The sequence below is a fragment of the Trachinotus anak genome, unplaced genomic scaffold, assembly GCF_046630095.1.
Source record: "Trachinotus anak isolate AG129_WGS33_773 ecotype Australia unplaced genomic scaffold, CSIRO_AGI_Tana_v1 ptg000003l, whole genome shotgun sequence".
Classification (NCBI taxonomy): Eukaryota; Metazoa; Chordata; class Actinopteri; order Carangiformes; family Carangidae; genus Trachinotus; species Trachinotus anak.
Window position 1 is genome coordinate 22,456,825 of NW_027273854.1, and position 16,967 is coordinate 22,473,791.

General features: G+C 44.0%; 1 protein-coding gene and 1 long non-coding RNA gene across 4 annotated transcripts; both read right to left on the minus strand.

Moving 5' to 3' along the window:
* Nucleotides 1–1,108: 1,108 nt before the first annotated feature.
* LOC139618575 (ubiquitin carboxyl-terminal hydrolase 37-like) lies at nt 1,109–6,789 on the minus strand. 3 transcript variants are annotated; one of them, XM_071474603.1, is made up of 16 exons: nt 5,583–6,789; nt 5,341–5,378; nt 5,059–5,143; nt 4,875–4,909; nt 4,577–4,646; nt 4,252–4,469; nt 4,012–4,143; nt 3,764–3,887; nt 3,511–3,662; nt 3,284–3,386; nt 3,018–3,094; nt 2,691–2,799; nt 2,517–2,577; nt 2,237–2,394; nt 2,070–2,085; nt 1,109–2,028 (listed from the first exon to the last, which is right to left on the minus strand). In XM_071474603.1, the coding sequence occupies exons 1-15, from the start codon at nt 5,610–5,612 to the stop codon at nt 2,080–2,082; spliced, it is 1,398 nt and encodes a 465-aa protein (XP_071330704.1). In that variant the 5' UTR covers nt 5,613–6,789; the 3' UTR covers nt 1,109–2,028; nt 2,070–2,079. The 3 variants fall into 3 exon arrangements, with proteins under 3 accessions (XP_071330704.1, XP_071330703.1, XP_071330702.1); XM_071474602.1 differs by having other exon boundaries at nt 1,109–2,085; XM_071474601.1 differs by lacking the exons at nt 1,109–2,028; nt 2,070–2,085 and having other exon boundaries at nt 2,092–2,394.
* A 3,080-nt stretch (nt 6,790–9,869) lies between these two features.
* Nucleotides 9,870–16,260, minus strand: LOC139618588 (uncharacterized). The gene is made up of 2 exons (XR_011689748.1): nt 12,686–16,260; nt 9,870–10,864 (listed from the first exon to the last, which is right to left on the minus strand). It is a non-coding gene; the product is annotated as an uncharacterized lncRNA (long non-coding RNA).
* Between the last annotated feature and the right edge of the window lie 707 nt (nt 16,261–16,967).

The window sequence follows — 16,967 nt, forward strand, 5'->3', positions numbered from 1 at the left end:
TTTTTAGTCAGTGTTTTATTGTAATTCAGATTTTTCCAATTCCAATGTTTCCAATTTATAAAAACACAATGCAGCACAAGAGTAGGCTACAGTAAATTAATGAAAAACAAGTAATTAGACAAACAACTAGAGGAGAACCCACCTAAATAAAAGCTTTTAAATGCAAGAGAAACACGATCAACTGCTTTCATAAAAAGTTATAATTATGGCATACAGTCAAAATTAAGATTTCACCTTTGACACAAAATGGATTATGGGTACATTGAGGACTACTGTAAATGTGGATTTACAACAGTTAAAAAAACTCACTGATTTACATGGGATTGAACTAAGAAAACACACGACTGTAAGGATAAGTAAGGATAAGCAGCTCTGGTGTAGAAAGAATAAAACCGATTTGGCTGAGGTTCCAACCTTCAAACAGCAACGGGACACATTCAATTCAATTATTTCAATTAAATTTTATTTGTATAGCGCCAAATCATAATACACATTATCTCAAGGCACTTCACAGGGTAAGGTCAAGACCTTACTTTGTTAAAGAGAAAAACCCAACAGTTCCCACAAAGAGCTGGTCAGTGTCATGGTTACAGATGGATGCACTGAAAATGTTGGTTACATTGCACTCAGTCAATGCAGTGATGGGTTTTCCAGGAAGATTAATTGGATTGAAGCTCACAAAATAAACAATGACCCAAATATCATCGCAGGTTACTGTAAGACGCTGTGATCAATGCTGCCAGACTCAGACTGGCCATTTACCTGAAATGCAGCAGTTTATGCATTTTTCTGAAAACAGCAACATTTAGTCGAAGCACTGGAAACCAGCAGAGTGAAGGACTGAGTATGTCCAGTTTTGGAAACACCTACTTGACAAACTGAGAGAAGATGGCTACTTCTCAGAAAACTTCTTAGACAAGTCTTTAATCCTGTTTGGTTTTCTTCAGTGTAATTGACTTAATATGAGAGAAATGATTACCCAAAGTCATAACAGAAATCCAAACTTTATTCAAACAGTTGATATCACAGTGTGTGTTCTGGCTGGTAAAAAGAAATAACTGAGATAAAAACATGAGCTCAGTCGACATCCAGAGCAGCTTTACCTTCTGAAAAAACTTTATTAGCCCACACTTGAAATTAAACAAACACAAACCACAATGTAAAAGAACATTACAGATCATGCTGTTAAAGCTGAAAAAACTACAAATACTCCATGTTTGTTTTTATTTTACTATGATTTTTATTAAAATACATTTTCGACCAATGCATATTAAAAAATATATATATCAAAAAATATTTTTTTTCTTTGTCTTTTGTCCTTTACTCACCAAGAGGTGTCTCTGGTGATGGGAAGTGACACGAGTGTTAACTCTTGTTTTGCTTCTATTTCTATCATTTATTTTCCTTTACATTCACACTTAGGGGCAATTTAGAGTCACCAATTAACCTAACGTTCATGTCTTTGGACTGTGGGAGGAAGCCGGAGAACCCGGAGGGAACCCACGCAGACACAGGGAGAACATGCAAACTCCACACAGAAAGGCCCCAGGGAGTCGAATCCAGGACCTTCTTGCTGTGAGGCCACAGCACTAAGCACTGCACCACCGTGCTGCCCGCTTATTGCTTATTTTTATTTATCTAACTGAGAAATATTTACAGTGTTAATTCCCCAGAGAGCAAGCCGTCTACCTGAAACTAAAGTACAATTTGTGGCGACTGTGGCAAGGAAAAACTCCCTTTAAGAGGAAGAAACCTTGGGAGGAACCGGGCTCTCTGGGTGGGGGGGGCCCTTCCTCCTGAGGGCTGGCGCTCCTTCTGGTCCTCCTCTGCTCCTGATCCATCCGCCCCAGGCTGTGGTCTTTATCCATCTTCTTCTGGATGTGCTGGTACGATGTCTGCATCTCCTGCTCAGCCTCACTCTTCACTGAAAGAGAAAGAAAAAGAGAATGAAACCGGGGGGGGGGGGGTACTTACCTTTTGATGCCTCATCCCGTGGTCGTTCCTCTGGACTTGCTGTCTTCAGGAGCCAGGTGCCTGCTGACGGTTTCCACTCAGGCTTCTTCAGGAGTGTCCTGCCGTCTAGAACTGAGAATAAATCCAGGTGTTTTTCTATGTTTTCTCAGCCGTAATTAGTGTGAAGTGTAAAGAAGAGCAGTGTTGGTGCTGAGTCTCTCTCTGCCACATCATCTCCATGATGTCTGACTTCAGTGCACATGTGGCAGAGCTCTCCTCTTACTTGTCTTCTGTAGAACAGGATGTAGGCAGTTCTTCGTCGCCGGTCACACACGGAGGCGCCGCTGGTTTCAGTTACCGCTGCATCGTTGTAGGTGAACCAGCGGTCGGTCGGGTCTATCTGGCCCACATCTGGATCCACCCCGTCGCAGATGTAGTGTCCTAGCAGGAGCAGAAGAAGTGTTATATGGGCTGTGTTGGATGTTATGAAGGTCGTCTGACCAGTGAACATCATTGTCACTTAGACTCAGTGTGACTTTAAGGAGAATCATGGATCATCTTACCTCTCGTTGCTGTGGCGCCGATATGGCTGATGGTGCTAACCAAACTGTAGCAGCCACCACCCTGAGAGGGAACACAGTGGATCAGAGTTAGTCTACACACAGTCCAAACATCTACTTCTATCAGCCCCAGTCTGGTGATTTTGTTTGTTATCAAGTCTCTGAGTTTTTCTTTACCTGGTTGGAGGGCACCACCAGCTCTCTGGAGAGGACGACGGGGTTGTGGTCTTTCATCAGCTGGAGAGTTGGAGTAAACCTGAAGCGCTTCAGGTGTAAGACCAGCACTCTGTAGACAGAAATGAAAGATATGAGCAGCAGGGGACAGAGGAGAAGATGAAATGTGGCATTACAAATTCTTACAATTGGTATTTTTCCTAATCAATACTTCACAATTTTTCCTTAGAGTCAGTGGAGGCCAGTTTGATACCAGTGGGTGAACCAGTATCATCACTGTGCACTGTGGTCAGGAGGTTGTTCATGTGTGATGGATCTGATGTCTCTCACCTTGGCAGATTGGTAAATGAGGAGTGCTGGCCTGACACGGTTGCTCCGCACTCGCAGGTGTACTCCAACTCCGTCTCCTGCAGAACAACACAAAACCAACATGCTGTCACTTCTTCTACATGCACGACGACAAACAGCTACACATCCACACACACACTGACACAGGTAGTGATGGTGTGATTGAAGTGTGTCAGAGTTTTGTGCGTCATATCATCACATGATATCAGTGGGTGTGATGTGAATGAATGAAGACAGGTGTTTCTTACCATCAGGTAACCTTCCAGCAGTCGCTGTACCGTGTCAGCTCCAGGTACCAGGTGCAGGGAGAGGTTTGTGAAATCCTCCTCTCTGCTGGATTCTGCATGGCAACTACACATTGAACAGATAATACAGTTGTAATACAGCTGCAGAGGTGACGATGAGGCTACCATGTAGTGTTCAACACTTGACTTCTCTGCTGTGAAGCTGAAGGTGTGTAACTGTGTGGCTTTACCTCTTGCACTTCCTGGTGTTTAGCATCTTGAACACCAGGTGATCCTCCACCGGACAGCTGTAGGTCCTGTCTATGCTGGGAGCCAGCACCTGCAGCTGTAGGCCCAAGCAGCTCACCTGTTGTAGCACGGAGGTGAGGAACTCGTGAGCGTCCTGTAGTTATACAAGCACACAGTTGCACAGAGGGGTTTAAGCACAGAGGAGAAACTATCAGGAAGCTGTGAAAACACAAACCTTAAAACCTGCTTACTCACTTTCTGGTGGAGGTCTTCAAATTCTGGATTCCACAGAGAAACCGCCTTCTTGAACGTGTATAGAAGACGGGTTTTGTGACGAACATCAGCGGAGAAGTGAGACCCACTGATGTCTGCTAATGATCTGGAGAGAGAGAGGGAGAGGGAGGGAGGGGTGGTTAGAGACTCTGTCTGTGATATGAAACATTGTGGTGTTCAGGATACAAGTGAAGGATGAAATGAGTGCTTGTGTCTGAGGGGTGCTGTACCTCATGATTGCAGCTTCGGGGATCAGACTCCAAACCTGCTCCTGTTGGCTGATGTCTCTGACGAAGTCCTCCAGTGTCAGGAGGCTCTGCAGGCAGGAGTTGATGTAGCAGAACTGTGCTGGGTTGGGGAACCTGACACACAAACAGAACAAGTCATTTTCTCCCTGTAGCTGTTTGTCTCTTTGATTCTTGTCTCCTCAGCCTTTTTTCTGGTGTGTGTGGATATGCAGATGTTCTTACCCAAGACAGTGGAGCTGCTGTTGTCTGAGGGTCTTGTTGGTCACGGGAACTTCTTTCTTCTTCTTCTTGGGCTGGTCTCTGGGAACACTGTCGTCTTTTGGCCGTTCTTCCTTCTGACTTTGGTCTTTGAGCTCCACCACCTTGTCGTGCTGAGGGGTGGAGTGGCACTCCTCCTTCGGGGGCTGTTCTTCTGGGGAGGGTGCAACCTTACATCTCTTCTGTTGGGGTAAAGGAATACTGAGGTTAAATCATACAAAGAAACGCTCATCAATTATGAAATATCTGGTTGACACTGAGAGCTGCACTTTGTGTCAAACATACGTACCTTCCAAAAATGCCACCACCGAGGCTTCTTCACGGTCTTCTTTGTGGTTTTGTCATCGGAGGTGGTGACGCTGGTGACAAAGAGGAACATCTGTTATCTCATTGGGAACTCACTGATTTGCTGGAAAGAAAACTTAAAGATTTTAATCAGCTTCTAGTCACTAGTAAAGAGCAAATACAGCCTTGTATTAACACTAACAGGATAAAAGTTTGAATTCCACAAACTCATCAGATTCTCTGAGACACTTAAAGTCCCAGCTAACAAAGAGGCTGAAGGATTAAATCTCATGTGTCTTTACCTTTGCTTCTCTTTTCTATCTTGATTTTTCTTTTTCTGTGTGGAAGAAAGCAAAAACAAAAAGAAGCAATAATTAGAATAAACTGTGTCAAATATCATTGATAATATTTTCAACAAGTTTAGATATGATTCTTAAAAAATACTTAGATGTGTTTAATATGAAGCCATGACACTGTCAAACACACCAAGGGGCGACCGAAGAGTCGCTTTATCCACGGGGTCGTGTCTTCTTTCTTCTTGGTGACAGCCGGAGCGTCGGTGGCGCCGACACTGGTGAAGAAGAGAAACACAGTTGGTTTTCCTGTTGTTTACTGAAGCTCATGAGAAATCATGAACGGATTATTATTGTTCCTATACAAACAATACAAAATCATCCCCCAGAGTGAATAAGGAAGCTGATGGACCTGAACATGGAGATGAAGAAATAGTCAGGAAAACAGTCTGACAATAGTTATGAACTTTCTTACCTCTCATCTGCCACCAGTTGGATAACAGCTGTTGATTTCTGTAGAGAGAAAGGGAAATAAATGAGATGAAAATGACTGGAAACATGATGTATCTTCACAGCTGATATAAAGTGGCTTCACAGACAGTTTCTCCTAAACACTGTGAACTGTGAAGTGGACACAGTTCCACCTTTTACCATCCACAGGGTGGAATCCACAGCAGAGAAATGACAGAGAATGTGTGGTGCATCTATAAAACAAACCTTTCCGCTACAGGAAAACAGACGAAACATCTTGAGTCTTGTCGAAGTGGAACTTGGACTGAGAGTAAAGAGCTTCTGTCTGCTGGTTTGATGAACTGTGATCTGTTCTACAGGAGCTCTGACTTCACAGTGACCCTTCTACAACGTCACTGTGATGTCATCATGTCAGTGTGTGAGGAAGCAGCTCCGAGTGTCAACATGGTGTCAGTGTATATATGCTGTGAAACTGTGGTCTGAAAAGGCCCAAACTAAATCAGGTTTCTGTCTTTTAGAGTGAGTCCAACTCAGATCTGAAGTCTCTCAGAAGCTCAAGTCAGGTCCTTTAAGACGAGTCTAAGACAAGTCTCAAGTCTTCATAAGAAATCTTCCATATTTCCATCATCAGTAATGACAACTGATGACTGAACCGACACAAAAAGGCAGAAAAACACTCACGTCCACATCAGAGGAAATCAATCAGTGGTGTGTAAGCACTGCTGAAGTGTCCATACAGTTCATCCACTGTCACTCAGACCTCTGTTACTGTGTCTCTGTCCACAGAAGCAGCTGAGAGGACAACATGGAGACAAACTGTCTCTCAAACTGTGCTCTATAGTTACTAGAGGATCATGCAGAGTGTGCAGGACATAAACTGGCTTGTTTTTATTGATTCATTATTTTATTCCCCACACCCACTGTAGCTCTGTGGGCCCAGAGAGAAACCATGAACTTCTTCATAACAACAGGAGATCTGTGTGATCTGACATGAATCTACATGTGTGTGTTTGTTTGTGAATGTGTTGGTGTGAAAGTCAAATCATCACAACTTGTAACAAATGAAACAACAATAATTTACTGAAATATTGTTTTGTCTTTCTTTCATTTTCCTCTGACAACCTTCAGCACAATGGTGAATAACAAAGAAAACATGAAGCAGTAACAGGTTGATATTTGGATTCAAACTTTATTAACAAGGTCAACTTTATTTGGGTCCTCACCCCGAGACAGGCGCGTAATCATGAAAACACATCAACTCGTTATTACACATGTTGGAATTTATAGGTCAGACTTTTACAAAACTATTCCCACTTCAAAATGTTATAAAGCAGATGAAGTTAGATCCACAACTTTAATAATGACAAACAAACACAAAGCACAAACACAGTTCAGCAGGCGTTCCCGCTGGTTTTACGCACGGACCATGGGAGGTTTTCTGGAGGTGCTGCTGATGTAAACAGCTAAACCGCAAATGTAGTTAATGTAAAGCGGATGAGAGCAGCCATTTACTCAGAGTCAAACAGGTCTTTTTCTCCGGGACTCCGGGCTCAAATCTCGGGACAAGATGCGTGGGCGGAAAAACCGGGATTTTAAACCGCAAATGTAGCTAATGTAAAGAGGATGAGAGCAGCCATTTACTCAGAGTCAAACAGGTCTTTGACTCCGGGTTTTGGATCAAGTTTGAATTTATGACCAGAATCACTATGGAAGCTTTTGGAACAACGATTGTTTCACAGACTCTGCTGTTTCTCCGCAACTTGTTCTCTCGGTTTGAAGTACAACTGGACACTGATCAGCTGGATGTTGTGCTTCTCTACGGCCAACAGAGACTGGCTGTGATTTCCATCACTGGACTGCTGAGAATAATACTGACCATGAACGCAGCAGAGTAGCAGAGAGTGATGACAGAGACATGCTGCTCTGTGCGGACTGAGGCAGCTCTGTCTCACCTCTCACATGGAAACGCAGCCGCAGTCCTGAAGAGGAGGAGCCCGAGAGAAACACTGCAGCCACCACCTCGACAACAAGAACAAAACGCACAGACCGCGCAGTGGTGGTGCATCATGGGAAAGTCAAGTGGTCACAGCGTTTGGGTTTATTCTCCTCTGCTGGAAGCAGCAGCCTCCACCTGATTCACACGATGAACGAGAGACACTATGAATTCCATGATTTATGAAAAAAGAAAACCAAATGTTTTTGTATGTTTTAATCCGTTGGTGTGAAAAATGAACCTTTTCTTATTCTCCTATATAAAAAATAAAAAAAACATTATTTATTGAAACTTTGCAGTGTTGTCATTATTTTATTTACAGAGTTGTACGTCATATTCAATCTGTTTGTATCAAACTTTTTGTGTGTGTTTGTGAATGTGTTGGTGTGAAAGTCAAATCATCACAACTTGTGACAAATGAAACAACAATAATTTACTGAAATATTGTTTTGTCTTTCTTTCATTTTCCTCTGACAACCTTCAGCACAATGGTGAATAACAAAGAAAACATGAAGCAGTAACAGGTTGATATTTGGATTCAAACTTTATTAACAAGGTCAACTTTATTTGGGTCCTCACCCCGAGACAGGCGCGTAATCATGAAAACACATCAACTCGTTATTACACATGTTGGAATTTATAGGTCAGACTTTTACAAAACTATTCCCACTTCAAAATGTTATAAAGCAGATGAAGTTAGATCCACAACTTTAATAATGACAAACAAACACAAAGCACAAACACGGTTCAGCAGGCGTTCCCGCTGGTTTTACGCACGGACCATGGGAGGTTTTCTGGAGGTGAGTTGGAGCTGAAACTGAAACACAACATACATGAGTCGATACACACAACACTGTGTGAGAGCGACACACAACAAACACACTCACTGACCGAGCTGCTGATGGAACAGATTCATATAGAAGCAGCTGGAGATGTGTACTTTCCAAATGATGGCGCAGCGGATGTGATCAGGAATGAAGATAAAGCAGAGAAAAGAAACTCTCTCTCCACGTCCTGATGTCGATGACGCTGTGGGACAGAAAGTGATCTCTGACTTTATGTTGTCTTAGATATCAACTTGTTTTACTCTCTGACTTTCCTCATCTGTCTTTCTCTCGTCCCACATTTCATTTGACCAAATATCGTTGTTGTGTGAAGAAATAATCACATGTACAGACACCAAAGCACAAACTTCTCACTGAACTTGATGGTGGTTTTGTTATTTTTAATTCTTGAAATTCGTGAAACTCTGATGATAATATGATGTGTCAGGACTGAGTGTCAGAGTGAAGGATCAGTCCAGTCTCTGTAATTTAAAAGGTAGAGGGAGGAGTTCATTCATTTTATCGGCCAATCATTGGCAGTGTTAGCCAGGCACCTCCCTCACCTGTTGCTGAGGCTGCGTTTGCAATGTACGAACCAGACTCTCCCCCACCTGTTGTCTGTTTTACGCACCGAACCAGGCTCCCGTTCAACTGTTGAACTACGAACCGAGAGAAACAATTTCATCGTCACTTATTGTTTGTTTTACGCACCACACGAACAAACTCTCTCTCTCACCTTTTCGGTGTTTTACGCACCACCTCTGTCTCACCTGTTGGCTGCAGTAGACACCGTACGAGGGACTTTCCCTGACCTGTGACCTGTTTTACGCACCGGACGAAAGAGGCTCTCCCTCACCTGTTGGCTGTTTAACGCACAGTACGAACCAGCTCTGCTTCACCTGCTGTGTGTTTGACGCACCGTAAGAAACAATTTCTGCCTGCTGGACTCTTGTCTCCCCGTGAGTGAGTCTGTCTGAGGCAGGCCACTCTCACACAGTGTTGTTTATGGCGTGATGTATATTTGTGGTTGACTGCCAGCTTTAACTCACCTTGAGAAAACCTCCTACGGTTCGTGCGTAAAACCAGCGGCAACACCTGCGCGCATATGAACTGTTTCTCTCACCTTTACCATTTTGCTGAGGGTTGTCAGTGAAAGACAGAAGAACCACAAAAGAGCAAGATTTCATTCATTTGTTCTTCATAGTTATTAACACAAGTAAATCAATGACAGCAGCAGCTGTATAAGTTGGTTGTGTGTGTCTTGGTCTCAGCTTCATCCACATGAATTTCCATGAGTTTTAACATCAGCTGTGTGTGTGTCTCCACTCAGCACAGGAGTCCTGTCCAGCCCTCACAGTGAGGTGGAAAAGGTGAGTCAGTCTGATTTAACACCTGAACAGGATCTAATCACACAAACGCACAAACTGAGAAGAAGGAGACTCATCACTAACATTCACACTGGACTGATGTGACTCAGAGAAAACACAGCTCCCTTCTAACCTGTAACACATGTAGAGTTACTGGATATTAGTGAAGCTGCAAACAAACGTTTGCTGTCAGGGAAATGTTCATTTCAGAGTCTAGACCGACCAACCAGAGGCTTCCTCTGTGGACTTGATCTAGTCACACACAGTCTATACTTTTACATCACTGAGGAGAGGCCTGTGTCTCTTTACAGAAACATTTACACTCGACACAATAAAGCTGTGAAACCTCCACTTTAAACACAGATGATGTTCTTTATTTAATTCTTGCAGAAGCCAAGCAGCAGTTAACAGTAAAAATGATAAAAATGTAAAAATACAAGAATTATTTCAACAATGAAATGATTCTGTCCCGTTCCCATCCATTTTAATTTGTGCTCTTGACTGCTGCTACTCCAGTGAGGTGAGGCAGAATCAGGGACATGTTGTCATCAGCTCTTGGAAATGTTGCAGGAATTCATAGAGGATCATCTGCTGCTGCTGCAGTCCTGTGGTTGAGGCCCACGGGCCAATCAGGGAGTCTGAGCCGCAGTGATGAACCAGTCGGGCTTAATGCTGCACCGCTGTGTCTCAGTGGATCCTCTCCAGTCTCCTGTGGTTGGATTCTTGATCGAAGTGACGCAGTGTCTCCAGACAGGTGAGGACTGCGGACTGTTGCTCAACAACCTGGGCTTTTTACAGTCTTTGCTGTCCCTATATGGACTTCCTGCCTTACGTCATTTCCAGTCAACAGGTAAACTGGGAGGAGCTCAGGAATCAGGTGGAGGCTGCTGCTTCCAGCAGAGGAGAATAAACCCAACCGCTGTGACCACTTGACTTTCCCATGATGCACCGCCACAGTCTGTGCGTTTTGTTCTTGTTGTCGAGGTGGTGGCTGCAGTGTTTCTCTCGGGCTCCTCCTCTTCGGGACTGCGGCTGCGTCTCCATGTGAGAGGAGAGTCAGAGCTGCCTCAGTCCGCACAGAGCAGCATGTCTCTGTGATCACTCTCTGCTACTCTGCTGCCTTCATGCTGAACTTCGTCCTCAGCACTTTACTGATGGACATCTCCACCAGACAACATGCTCTGTGTAGCCGGACTGAGAGACTGGAGAGAACCAGCGGGAGACTGAAACGGTTGTGATCTTATTCATGTGGACTTTGAGGCGGGACACAGCTCAGGTGAAGAGCTGGGACACGGACAGCGAGACAGAAACACAGCTTCTTTGTGTTTTGTATGATAGAAAAACCTCCTTGAGTTTTGTTCTTGTTGTCGAGGTGGTGGCTGCAGTGGTTCAAGTGTTTCCCTCTTCGGGACTGCGGCTGCGTCTCCATGTGAGAGGTGAGACAGAGCTGCCTCAGTCCGCACAGAGCAGCATGTCTCTGTCATCACTCTCTGCTACTCTGCTGCGTTCATGGTCAGTATTATTCTCAGCAGTCCAGTGATGGAAATCACAGCCAATCTCTGTTGGCCGTAGAGAAGCACAACATCCAGCTGATCAGTGTCCAGTTGTACTTCAAACCGAGAGAACAAGTTGCGGAGAAACAGCAGAGTCTGTGAAACAATCGTTGTTCCAAAAGCTTCCATAGTGATTCTGGTCATAAATTCAAACTTGATCCAAAACCCGGAGTCAAAGACCTGTTTGACTCTGAGTAAATGGCTGCTCTCATCCTCTTTACATTAGCTACATTTGCGGTTTAAAATCCCGGTTTTTCCGCCCACGCATCTTGTCCCGAGATTTGAGCCCGGAGTCCCGGAGAAAAAGACCTGTTTGACTCTGAGTAAATGGCTGCTCTCATCCGCTTTACATTAGCTACATTTACGGTTACGGCTACACAGACGGTTTACAATCCCGAGTTTTACGCCCACGCATCTTGTCCCGAGATTTGAGCCGGGAAAGTTTTTTCGGCTCAAATCTCGGTTTTCAGTCTTGATTATTTCCTACAATTTTGGAACAACGATCAGTTCAGTTCCTCATGTACAGAAAATGTCGATGAGAGGCGAAAGAGGCGAAGAGGTCACTGGCATCCCGGTGCCGGGAAGTGCAGCTGCCGTGAGTTAGTAAGTTCCACGTCTAGTTCTCCTCCAGAAAACCTCCCACGGTCCGTGCGTAAAACCAGCAGGAACACCTGTGCCCATGTGTTTTAGTTTGTCATTATTAAAGTTGTGGATCTAACTTCATCTGCTTTCTATCATTTTGAAGTGGGAATAGTTTGGTAAAAGTCTGACCTTTAAATTCCAACATGTGTAATAACGAGTTGATGTGTTTTCATGATTACGCGCCTGTGTCGAGGTGATGATCGAGATTGTAGGCTCATCGAAATGTACCTCATGTAAAGCTGAGCCGAGCAGCCATTTACTCAGAGTCAAACCGGTCTTTGTCTCCGGGACAGAGAACCAGCAGCAGACTGAAAGTCTTAATCTGTAAAGATTGTAGGAAATAATCAGGACTAGCGAGAAAACTTGTCCGGGTCAAATCTCGGGACAAGATGCGTGGGCGGAAAAATGATCGGGATTGTAAACCGCAAATGTAGTTAATGTAAAGCGGATGAGAGCAGCCATTTACTCAGAGTCAAACAGGTCTTTTTCTCCGGGACTCCGGGCTCAAATCTCGGGACAAGATGCGTGGGCGGAAAAACCGGGATTTTAAACCGCAAATGTAGCTAATGTAAAGAGGATGAGAGCAGCCATTTACTCAGAGTCAAACAGGTCTTTGACTCCGGGTTTTGGATCAAGTTTGAATTTATGACCAGAATCACTATGGAAGCTTTTGGAACAACGATTGTTTCACAGACTCTGCTGTTTCTCCGCAACTTGTTCTCTCGGTTTGAAGTACAACTGGACACTGATCAGCTGGATGTTGTGCTTCTCTACGGCCAACAGAGACTGGCTGTGATTTCCATCACTGGACTGCTGAGAATAATACTGACCATGAACGCAGCAGAGTAGCAGAGAGTGATGACAGAGACATGCTGCTCTGTGCGGACTGAGGCAGCTCTGTCTCACCTCTCACATGGAAACGCAGCCGCAGTCCTGAAGAGGAGGAGCCCGAGAGAAACACTGCAGCCACCACCTCGACAACAAGAACAAAACGCACAGACCGCGCAGTGGTGGTGCATCATGGGAAAGTCAAGTGGTCACAGCGTTTGGGTTTATTCTCCTCTGCTGGAAGCAGCAGCCTCCACCTGATTCACACGATGAACGAGAGACACTATGAATTCCATGATTTATGAAAAAAGAAAACCAAATGTTTTTGTATGTTTTAATCCGTTGGTGTGAAAAATGAACCTTTTCTTATTCTCCTATATAAAAAATAAAAAAAACATTATTTATTGAAACTTTGCAGTGTTGTCATTATTTTATTTACAGAGTTGTACGTCATATTCAATCTGTTTGTATCAAACTTTTTGTGTGTGTTTGTGAATGTGTTGGTGTGAAAGTCAAATCATCACAACTTGTGACAAATGAAACAACAATAATTTACTGAAATATTGTTTTGTCTTTCTTTCATTTTCCTCTGACAACCTTCAGCACAATGGTGAATAACAAAGAAAACATGAAGCAGTAACAGGTTGATATTTGGATTCAAACTTTATTAACAAGGTCAACTTTATTTGGGTCCTCACCCCGAGACAGGCGCGTAATCATGAAAACACATCAACTCGTTATTACACATGTTGGAATTTATAGGTCAGACTTTTACAAAACTATTCCCACTTCAAAATGCTATAAAGCAGATGAAGTTAGATCCACAACTTTAATAATGACAAACAAACACAAAGCACAAACACGGTTCAGCAGGCGTTCCCGCTGGTTTTACGCACGGACCATGGGAGGTTTTCTGGAGGTGAGTTGGAGCTGAAACTGAAACACAACATACATGAGTCGATACACACAACAAACACACTCACTCACGGTGCTTATCACAGCCACCAAGTGAAGAGGAGCTGGTTCTCATGGTGCATTAAACAGCCAACAGGTGAGGGAGAGTCTGCTTCAGAGGTTGTGTCAAACAGGCAACATGAGAGAGAGAGAGAGAGAGAGAGAGAGACGGAGAGTTCGTGTAGAGTGTGAAACAGCCAACAGGTCGGGGAGAGTCTGGAGCTGCGTCAAACAGTCAACAAGTGAGGACGAGTCTGTTTCTCACGGTGCGCACTGAAGCCACAGCTTGAGTGAGAGACTGGTTGTTCGTACAACAGCGAGTCTAAACCAATGAGGCTCAGTTACGGAGCGTTCATGTTCACTGTTCCAGTCAGCAGTCCAGTGAAGGAAATCACAGCCAATCTCTCTCTGTCGTAGAGAACCACAGCATCCAGCTGATCAGTGTCCAGTCGTTTTTCAAACCGAGAGAACAAGTTGTGGAAAAACAGCAGAGATAAAAATAAACTTGATCCAAATCCCGCTTGTTTCAGATTCAGTCTGAATGGACGAGTAATCGGTCCAGTTTCTTTCATTTCCTGGCACTTCAGATACTATTAGCTCCGAGACATTTGAGAGGTTATATGCTCCTAATCTGAAAAGTAAAGGGAAATGAAAAACTGACCAAACATCAATTTGTTTAAATGTATTCAGTTCATTTCTTGACAGAGTTGACAGAGAGATCAGATCAGCTGTGTGTGTGTCTCTTGGCCTCAGCTCCTCCGTGAAGCGCCTGTGTTGGAAATCACAGCAACTCTCTGTGTTGCAGGAAATGAAAACAGCCAGAGAGGAGGAGCAGCTGAGCGGCAGCAGTGTCTGTGAAGCAGTCACTGTACCAAACGCTTCCACAGTCATTCTGAACCAAGACCTGATCCAACTCCAGCTGACAAAGACCAGTTAGACTCTGATTCAACCTGAACCATCAGTTCAGAGATTATAGTGTCTGAATGTTGGAGCTGCCCCTGACACTGAAAAAGAAACACTGATGGAAAGACGACAGGACAACAACATTTTGAAATGTATTCAGTGAATTTATTGAGAGAATTTACATCAAGTCACAAGTGGCTAGTTTCGCAGTTTTTACACTTGACACAATAAAGTTATGAAACCTCCACTTTAAATGCAGATGATGTTCTTTATATAAAATTATCATTTGTAATGACCTCATTGATCTCTCCATATTTGGACTTCCTACCTTACGTCATTTCCAGTCAACAGGTAAACTGGGAGGAGCTAATGATGGCATGAGGGTAAACGAGGACGCGGTTGTAGCCAATGGTTGTTGATCAGAACATCCTCGTTTAATTCAGGTTCCTCTCATTTGGCCCCTGATGTGTCTGCTCTCACAGGTGTGCTAACAAAACCTGGACAGGAGAATGTTCCAGATACTCACTTCAGTTTTTATTCACATTTTCATTTGTCAGAAAGATGTAAAGTAGATGAAGTTAGATCCACATCTTTAATAGTAATATCTAACTAAATTTTTTTAAACAAAAAAGTTTGACACAAACCGATTGAATATGACGTACAGCTCTGTAAATAAAATAACGACAACACTGCAAAGTTTCAATAAATAATGTTTTTTTTATTGTTTATATAGTAAATGGCTGCTCGGCTCAGCTTTACATGAGGTACATTTCGATGAGCCTACAATCTCGATCATCACCTCGACACAGGCGCGTAATCATGAAAACACATCAACTCGTTATTACACATGTTGGAATTTAAAGGTCAGACTTTTACCAAACTATTCCCACTTCAAAATGATAGAAAGCAGATGAAGTTAGATCCACAACTTTAATAATGACAAACTAAAACACATGGGCACAGGTGTTCCTGCTGGTTTTACGCACGGACCGTGGGAGGTTTTCTGGAGGAGAACTAGACGTGGAACTTACTAACTCACGGCAGCTGCACTTCCCGGCACCGGGATGCCAGTGACCTCTTCGCCTCTTTCGCCTCTCATCGACATTTTCTGTACATGAGGAACTGAACTGATCGTTGTTCCAAAATTGTAGGAAATAATCAAGACTGAAAACCGAGATTTGAGCCGAAAAAACTTTCCCGGCTCAAATCTCGGGACAAGATGCGTGGGCGTAAAACTCGGGATTGTAAACCGTCTGTGTAGCCGTAACCGTAAATGTAGCTAATGTAAAGCGGATGAGAGCAGCCATTTACTCAGAGTCAAACAGGTCTTTTTCTCCGGGACTCCGGGCTCAAATCTCGGGACAAGATGCGTGGGCGGAAAAACCGGGATTTTAAACCGCAAATGTAGCTAATGTAAAGAGGATGAGAGCAGCCATTTACTCAGAGTCAAACAGGTCTTTGACTCCGGGTTTTGGATCAAGTTTGAATTTATGACCAGAATCACTATGGAAGCTTTTGGAACAACGATTGTTTCACAGACTCTGCTGTTTCTCCGCAACTTGTTCTCTCGGTTTGAAGTACAACTGGACACTGATCAGCTGGATGTTGTGCTTCTCTACGGCCAACAGAGATTGGCTGTGATTTCCATCACTGGACTGCTGAGAATAATACTGACCATGAACGCAGCAGAGTAGCAGAGAGTGATGACAGAGACATGCTGCTCTGTGCGGACTGAGGCAGCTCTGTCTCACCTCTCACATGGAGACGCAGCCGCAGTCCCGAAGAGGAGGAGCCCGAGAGAAACACTGCAGCCACCACCTCGACAACAAGAACAAAACGCACAGACTGTGGCGGTGCATCATGGGAAAGTCAAGTGGTCACAGCGGTTGGGTTTATTCTCCTCTGCTGGAAGCAGCAGCCTCCACCTGATTCCTGAGCTCCTCCCAGTTTACCTGTTGACTGGAAATGACGTAAGGCAGGAAGTCCATATAGGGACAGCAAAGACTGTAAAAAGCCCAGGTTGTTGAGCAACAGTCCGCAGTCCTCACCTGTCTGGAGACACTGCGTCACTTCGATCAAGAATCCAACCACAGGAGACTGGAGAGGATCCACTGAGACACAGCGGTGCAGCATTAAGCCCGGCTGGTTCATCACTGCGGCTCAGACTCCCTGATTGGCCCGTGGGCCTCAACCACAGGACTGCAGCAGCAGCAGATGATCCTCTATGAATTCCTGCAACATTTCCAAGAGCTGATGACAACATGTCCCTGATTCTGCCTCACCTCACTGGAGTAGCAGCAGTCAGGAGCACAAATTAAAATGGATGGGAACGGGACAGAATCATTTCATTGTTGAAATAATTCTTGTATTTTTACATTTTTATCATCTTTACTGTTAACTGCTGCTTGGCTTCTGCAAGAATTAAATAAAGAACATCATCTGTGTTTAAAGTGGAGGTTTCACAGCTTTATTGTGTCGAGTGTAAATGTTTCTGTAAAGAGACACAGGCCTCTCCTCAGTGATGTAAAAGTATAGACTTTGTGTGACTAGATCAAGTCCACAGAGGA

What these genes read in the sequence shown, in the direction of transcription:
- LOC139618575 (XM_071474601.1), bottom strand. Translation starts at nt 5,612, where the DNA reads ATGTTTCGTCTGTTTTCCTGTAGCGGAAAG. An exon ending in GGTGGTGGCATTTTTGGAAG is followed by an intron (nt 4,470 to 4,576) that starts GTACGTATGTTT and finishes TTACCCCAACAG; the next exon opens with AAGAGATGTAAGGTTGCACC. An exon ending in TGCTGGAAGGTTACCTGATG is followed by an intron (nt 3,095 to 3,283) that starts GTAAGAAACACC and finishes GTTGTTCTGCAG; the next exon opens with GAGACGGAGTTGGAGTACAC.